Source organism: Loa loa (assembly GCF_000183805.2).
Source record: "Loa loa unplaced genomic scaffold supercont3.200, whole genome shotgun sequence".
In the NCBI taxonomy this organism is placed as follows: domain Eukaryota; kingdom Metazoa; phylum Nematoda; class Chromadorea; order Rhabditida; family Onchocercidae; genus Loa; species Loa loa.
In genome coordinates, this window is record NW_018108380.1 from 110,405 (window position 1) to 118,778 (window position 8,374).

General features: G+C 23.5%; 2 protein-coding genes across 2 annotated transcripts; both read left to right on the forward strand.

The window, feature by feature from the left end:
- Positions 1 to 2,899: 2,899 nt before the first annotated feature.
- Positions 2,900 to 3,194, forward strand: LOAG_10548 (hypothetical protein; the record flags this gene model as incomplete). The annotated part of the gene is made up of 2 exons (XM_003146072.1): positions 2,900 to 3,107; positions 3,148 to 3,194. 2 exons carry the CDS (start codon positions 2,900 to 2,902, stop codon positions 3,192 to 3,194), a joined length of 255 nt encoding a protein of 84 aa, XP_003146120.1.
- Positions 3,195 to 4,394: 1,200 nt separating this feature from the next.
- On the forward strand, positions 4,395 to 5,264 carry LOAG_10549 (hypothetical protein; the record flags this gene model as incomplete). Its single annotated transcript, XM_003146073.1, has 2 exons — positions 4,395 to 4,499; positions 4,983 to 5,264. The coding sequence occupies 2 exons, from the start codon at positions 4,395 to 4,397 to the stop codon at positions 5,262 to 5,264; spliced, it is 387 nt and encodes a 128-aa protein (XP_003146121.1).
- Between the last annotated feature and the right edge of the window lie 3,110 nt (positions 5,265 to 8,374).

Below are 8,374 nucleotides of genomic sequence, written 5' to 3' on the forward strand. Positions count from 1 at the left end.
AACTGCTCTCAGTTTACATTCCGGAAAATTTGAAACTACTAAACAGTAATTAAGAAAACTATTGATTTTATCACTTATATATAAGTATGTAAATTATATTTTGATTTTAATTTATTTGTAATATTTCTTACAAAATGAAAATTACCTAAAGGAATTTCTCTTTTTTTTCCTTTTTTAAGTAATTATTATCAATTTTCCTTCTTCTTTTTTTGTGATTGAACAAACAAAAAAAAAAGGATCAATTTTTATAAAATAATTCAATTTTATATAATAATTATTTGACAATTAAACGAATATACTAAAAAAAAGAAAAGAAATGAAAATGTTAAATGAAAAAAAATAGAAAAATTAAAAAATAAATAAAAATTAACTTTTATGACACAATCCAATTTTATATGATAATTATTCGACAATTAAACGAATATATTAAAAAAAAAAAAAAATGAAAATGTAAAATGACAACAAATTGATTTCGTCCTAATTTCATCGCTTTCATTTTATGGAAATACCTGAATTTACTCTCTTTTTTTTTTTATTAATTTCTTTTTTTAAATCAAGTGATTAGTAATTTCCTCTCAATTAGCCGATTTTTTTCTTCGGCTAATATTTTAGCAAATAAATAATATATGATGGTAAGATTGTTTTAATCGTTTACTTTGCAAAAAAAGGTAAAATTTGAAGACATAAAAAGGGGGAAAAAAATTACCATAAAATGGGATTATTTTGAAGTTGATTGATTTTTGCTAGAAATTTCTTTTACACTGTTTTATTTCTTTTCATGACAGCTAATAAAATATTTCATAAATAATTAATTTCAAAAGAAAAAAAAATCAAATCAAATTAAATTTTAAAAAATCAAATTTTATTCCTTCATTCTATGCTTTCAGCTTTTCTTTTTTTTTTCGCTTTTTTTACTTTTTATCACATAATTCATACTATACTCCTTTTTTCTTTTTTTTTTAACTATCATAAAATCAATATGCATGCAATGTAATCATGCAAGCATAGCAATATGCATGCCGTGCAAACATGCGATTAATATGCATGTCATATAATTTATGCAAGAAATATGTATGCAATGTAATTCCGATCAATTTCTCATATTTCATCTTTTTTTTTTCTTCATCCATTAATTTGTTTTATTAATTAAATGTTACAATATCACATTACTAAAATAATATTTGCTACAGTATGAAATCATTACATTACTCTACTGTTAACATATCAATGATTGGCAAAGTGATAAAAGATTTTTTAAATATATAATCAAAAAAAAAACCTTTTAACTCATTTCTAATTTTTGTTTTTTTTTTTTTTTCTCGCACAATTAGCCAATTTAAAACAAACATAAAATGCTAATTTCATGCAAAAATGATGATCATAAATTGCTAATATGCAAGCCCAAAATGTCAAAATATATCATTCCGTCCATCGATTCTTTTATGATCAATTAATGACGATGAGTTAATTTATCAAATTTGCAAATATTTTATAACAATTTCTAAAATAAATGAATTTAATTTTAGGAAAAAATGAATTGAAATTTTTATTTAATTTACTTAAATTCATTCAAAAACATTTTTTACATATCTATTAAAATGATCCATTCTTTTGTCCCTTTTACCATTTGTTTTAATTATTTGCAATCGCATTTATTCAATTTTAAAATGATTGAAATTGCTATCAAAAAATTTCCTTTTCTATAATTTATCAATTAATCACTAATCGTTATCATTAAATCAATTTGTTAGCAACAATTTTGTTTATTTTATCTATCTTAATAATATACTAAAAACTTTAATTAACTTTTAAATGAAATTAAAACTTTCAAGTTCATGTTCTTCACTTACTTTCTTCTTTCCTTTTTTAAACAATTTTTTTATGAACTAAATGTAAATTTCAAAAAGCCAAATTTTTGCCTTTACATTTCATTTTATTGCACAAAAAACAAATTGATGGATACAAAGTAAAAAAGCGAAGCAAAAAAAATCCATAAAAATTATTCGTTTTTTTTTCTGATAGAAAAAAAAATGAATGAATAAATTTATTTCCAAATGTTTGCTTTCACGAAATTTTTTTCTTTTTTACTTTACATAATTTACACTTTGTGTAATTTATTTGTAAAAATTTATTTGTCCATATTTGTTCACAAATTTGTTTACAAAATTAATTTATGAAATCAATTTATCCGTGAAAAATGAGAAAATATTATTTAATAATAGTTTTATTTTCATTTTTTTTTGTTTAATTTCTTGGAAAATTACCAAATTTGCTATCATTTATTATAAATTATTATGCAATTATTTCTGTTCATTTTGATATATTTGATTTTATTGGTGCTATATTGTTTAGTAATAATTCATAATTACTAATAACATTAACTAAAATACTAATAGCTCTGAAACATTTGAAATTTCTCCATCAATTTTTGGTTGCAAAAAAAGTTTTCGTTTGTCATTTTTTCATTTTCATACCAGAAATTTTGATAAAAATGATATGATAAGCATTGGATACATTTGATATTTAATTATTTAAATTATAATACATTGAAAAGGAAAAAAATTTAAAATTTTCGAAAAAAAAATTGATTTTTTTTAAAATTAAATTGCATAATTTGTTTTGTGAAATTTCAAATTTTTAACTAAAGAAAGATGAAATTTATTTCAAAAAAATTTTCAAAACGAAAAAAAGAATAATACAATTTTGATGAATGTTAGTAAATAGAATTGTGGTATTGTTGGATGCAAAAAAAAAAGGAAGTGGAAATGAAGTTAAAATGACATCTGCTTGTTAGAAATGATGCTAAAGGGTGGATGATAAATAATGGAAAGGAAAGGAGTTGATTAATTTAAGCAGTGATTGAAATTAAAACGGAGATAGAAGAAGGGATGAAGAGAAAATGAAATTGTGGGAGAAAAATTTTAAATTTCAAATTAATTCTCTCACTACCTCAAACACTAAATCATCACTATTTACAACAACAACAACAACAACAACAACAACAACAACAACAACAACAACAACAACAACAACAACAACAACAACAGCAACAAAACAATTCAATGATAATAATAGTAATAATAATAATGCATTTGTAGTAAAAACAGGTATGAACAGGTTTTGGAAGAAATTCCCCATAAATTTCAGGTTTATTCCGACTAAAAGTAATTAATATAAAAATATTCGACAATTAGGCAAATAAATTGAATCTTATAAATTGCTATTATCATCAAATTGTAAACTGATTAGGAAATTTTATTAAACAAAAGAGTGCGAAGGAAGAGAGGAAGAGGAGAAAAAGGTAGAAATAATAAAAGTATTTCCAGTATGCTATTAAGTAATTTGTAATTAGAAAGTTTTTTCCTTTTTTAACACGATGTTATAATTAAAAGAATTAAATTCTCATACAAATATTATTCGTTATTTATGTATGAAAATTTTTTCATGTCAAAAGATGCTACAATAAAAATATAAAATATCTGATAATAAGTATATTTCAAAATATATCAGTATGATTAATTAACAAACAACATGCAAGGTATACTAGCGTAATTAGAATTTTGTATTCTGATTTCACCGAAAAAAAACAATTTAAAACAGAAATGTAGGAAAGATGGGAGTTGTCGTATTATTACTGATAAATGATAAATGCTGTTAACGACAAATGATCATTTGCTAACCAGAATCAACAGTGTATGTGCCTAATTAGCTGATAATCTGTTTCCTTATTAAGTGCTCATTTAAGTAATGTTCATTTAGTATTAATTGGAATTCTGATTGATTTTTTCTTCTTTAAATGGAAATATACCTATCTTTTCACTGTTTGAAAATTTTCTTAATGAAAAATAATTAATCAGTAAAACTAATCAACTAATCAAAAAAATAATAATAATAATGAAATATGACTTCTAAATGCACTTTTGTCAATGAAAATAGTTTTGAGATAATTAGATTTTGCTATTAGTTGAATTAAAATTGATCAAATGGTAGTTATCATATCATTACTGATAAAAGAAAACAAAAATTGCTGTTGTTATTGAATCGTTGCATTTCGCTTATGTCAAATAAATGTTTGGTTGAATTGTTCGATGGACACATATACAAATAAACAAACAAATAATTGCACATACAACATGTGCTCATACAATAAATGCAAATGCAATAAATACATATTTATATATATATATATATATATATTGGAAATTGATCAATATACAAAGAATTTTTCGTTGAAACATTTATAATAGTTCCATAAGTAAAAAGAAAATCAGCTTTAAATTGTTATTTTTTTCCATAAATTATGACAATTAATGCAAATTATACATTTCAGGGTGAAATGTCATATATAAGGGTGACAATTGCAGGAAAATCAATTCAAATTGGATACATTTCGAATGTTTGATGCATTGGATAATAATTTACAACAAAATTTGTTAGAAGTAATTCCAAATGATGCTGATCATAAACCAAAACCTCAAAGGTTTCAAGATTTTCTTAAGGTAAGTGTGAATTATGCGGATTAAGATTGTAGTAATTAATTGAGAACTAATTAAGCATCAATTAAGACTTTCTGTATACGAAGATTTTTCTGTTATTTAGTTTAGTTTTTGTTAAGATTTCCATGGTGTCATTTGAGATTTTTTGTTTAAAATTACTTTGTTATTTTTAGACAAAGAATACCGGCAACAAATTTTTAGTTGAAATATTTTTATTTTAAAATGAATTTAATCGCTATGATTTTATTTTAAATTAATTTATGTACTTGTCTTTTTTTAATTAACTTGTCTTTTTTTAATTAATATGTATTTTCATTATAGATTAATACACATCAATATGTATTATAATATATTTGTACTGTGGAAAATAAATTAAGTACTCGAAATTTCATAGTACGCATAATTAAGATTACATTGATTAAGATTATTTTTTATTACTTATTTTAGGATATTAAAGTAAAAGAACAGGTTTATTAACATTTTTAGGTTCTACAAATATCAAATCGATTGAATTTTAAAGTAACGCCATCATTAATTCCATCAACTGGAATGTCTGTAGTTGAACCAACCGTATCAAAATCAACAGGTATATCAGGAGTTAGTCCTACATTGATTCAAAATTTGTCATCGATATCAGAGCCAAAATTAGAATCGCAAATTCCACAAAAGATATCAGCAGTCTCAATGTTACCACAACAACAACAACAACCGCTTCCGGGAAATTCGATTGTAAGATTTGCCACAGTATTAATAATATTTAATAATTAATTCTTTCGAATTATCAATTCCTTTGGTATAATAAATGAGCAAAGGCCATTTTATTAGCAATTAAATATGAATTCTCTGGCAAATTCTTGAATAATTATGGATATCATAAGGTTAGCAAGATAAAGTAATAAATTGCTTTGATGCTATCGATAATGGAAGAAAAAATGTTAATTTATTGGTAATTAAATAAGTTTTTCTCGGTAAATTCTTGAATTATTCTATTATCACAAGATTAGCAATATATAAAAATTAATTTCTTTGATACTCTTAATAAGAGATAAATCATTATTAATCAAGTAAAACCTTTCCGTAAATTGATAATTGTTAAGAGTAGCGTTAAGTAGTTTATTTAAGTTTAGATAACGAAAAATTAACAACTGTAGAAATTTTTCGTTTTGTGATTAAGAAAATGTGCTAAAGTAGAAAGGGAAAAAAGCAAATCATGCGACTCATTTTATTCTTTCATTTCTCAAAATTATATTTCCCCTCATCATCTATCTTCTTCTTCTCAAAAAAGAAAAAAAATTCCTTTGATACTCTCAATAATGAATAAATTATTATTAATCAAGTAAGATTTTCCCATAAATTAGCCATCAGTATCATCACAAGCAGATCAGACAACCATAGCTCAAGAACATCTATCACAACAAGCTGTTCAAGTCCTACCGAATAATCAATTTCAACAAAATTCTAATCGGTATATTTTGCTTATTTTTTGTTTTTTTTCAGCTAATTAGTTAATCAGATGTGACTAATAACTTGGCGACTATTAATTAAATCGATCTAAAAAATCACTTTAGTATCTCAAACGAAGAAAAAAATTTCTATTTCATTTAAAAGTTAGCATTTCATTTTCATCTGATAACAATGACTAACAATTAATTGCTTGACATATAGCATATTACGAATTTTTCATGGTATAAACTATGAATTGTTTTTTGATTTTATAGAGTTTGCAAACAGGTTTAATCTGAAATGTATGATTTAAAATGGCTTTAAATTACACAAAAAGAAGGAAAAGGAAAACTTACGTTCATTCATTTAATTTAATCCATTCGACTTTTTAGGAAGTAATTAGTACGATCAATGTGTAGTGCTTGCCAAAAACAATAATAGTACTTATTTCAGAATAATGCCAGCATCACTACAACAATTCCCATCATTATTACAAACAACAAATTCTCAGCAAAACATCGCAAGAAATTCCATTAATTCAAAAATTATTTCTAAAACAGCAAATGGTAAATGTTTCATAATTATTATCATTCCTTCTTTATACATTGCTACAGTATCATCATTAACATCTACTTATTATGAATGCCTATTTATTGTTAGTATGAATACATTATAATGTAATCATAGAAAAATCTTATTTGTCAACATCATAGTCTTATCAATACCAATACTGCAATCATATTACCTATAGCACTTCTGATTCGACATAAATTAATTGTTTGAATAGTATTATTAATTAAGCATCAGTCAAACTTATCCGTTCAAGAGAAAAAACTTGCAAGTATTTGCATTCTTCGTCATGTAAATTTTAGAGGATTAATGCTGTCCTGATAATACCACATATTTTAAGTTATAATACAATCAATAAACAATTAAAACATATCATTATTGACGTAATTAATGGAGAACTAATTGTATTTAACAACGTTATCAACCTTTTTATATTTGATTTGAAAATTTGATCATAAAATTGATTGCTTCTTTTTCAGTTTGCTTCGATTTTGATCCATTTGAATTTTGCACGAGAAGACGAGCATTTTGTGGAATATCAAGACGTATGCGGCTAAGATGTCGAAGAATGTGTCAATTTTGTTAATATTTCATCTATTTAGTCGATATATTTCGACAATTTGATCTCATTTATTCATATTTAATTATATTCCATTCTATTTGCATTCAAATTTATGAGTGGAACAAATAAGTCAAATATGAAATCAAATGTGAATCTAATATAAATATAACGATATAGTTAAAACATTTACTATCAAACTGCTAAGAATTCAAACTTTTTTAAAATTTGCAATATTTTTTTGCAAAAATTCAAATACATTTCCACTAATTATTCCTGAAACTTTGTAATTGGAGATACATTTCCGACCGCATTGTATTTCCAATTACAAATATTCATTTTCGAAAACTAAAAAAAACCAGTAAAATGAGTTAATAAAAATTAATAAATTAATGCAAACTTAGGAATACAATCGAAAAACCCACCATTAAATTACTGAAATTAAATTGCACTAAAATCGTGTAATTTGTAATCTACGGAAATTTAAATACAATTTTCATCGATTACTGTTATCATGCATCATTTATGACGGTAAGCAAATAACTACTTCCAAGAAATTAATAAATGAGATTAAGTATTTAATTAGTGTTTAAGATTTTTGCATCACATCTAATTAATTTAAGTTTCTTATGTATTGCATTATAATGAAAAAACAACGGCAATATTATTTTATAATATCTGACATATTTTTTCAAATCTAAAATAATTGGCATAAATATGAATGACAAATGAAATGGAATAAAATGGAACAAATATGTACTTAAAGAAATCATTTTCTGGACCGTCAAACACATTATTAATAACATAGCAGCATGCAAAAAAAGAAAGTGAACATAAAAGCATGCAAAAGTAATGTTAGTGATAAAAATACACAAATAAAGAGAGTATAAAAACATGCAAATAATAAAGTGCATAAATGCACGTAAAAGTAAGTTATGCACAAATAGTATATAAAATATTTAATAATAAAGTATATAGAAATTAAAAAAAGGAACACATGCAAAACTAATGTGATAACTATACAAATACAAAAAAAAATGAGTATGGAAGCATGCAAAAGTAAGTTAACAATACAGTATGTAAAAATTAAGCAAGTAAAAACGTATGCAAAAGTAATGTTAGTGAAAAATAAATACAAATAAAGTTAATTAAAATGCATGTAAGAGTTAGTTAATAATAAAGTATTAACAAATAAGGGATACAAAAATGCATGCAGACGTAATGTTAATAATAAAATAAGTACAGATAAAGTGAGTACAAAAGTATGTAAAAGTAATGCTTATAATGAAATATATACAAATAAAGT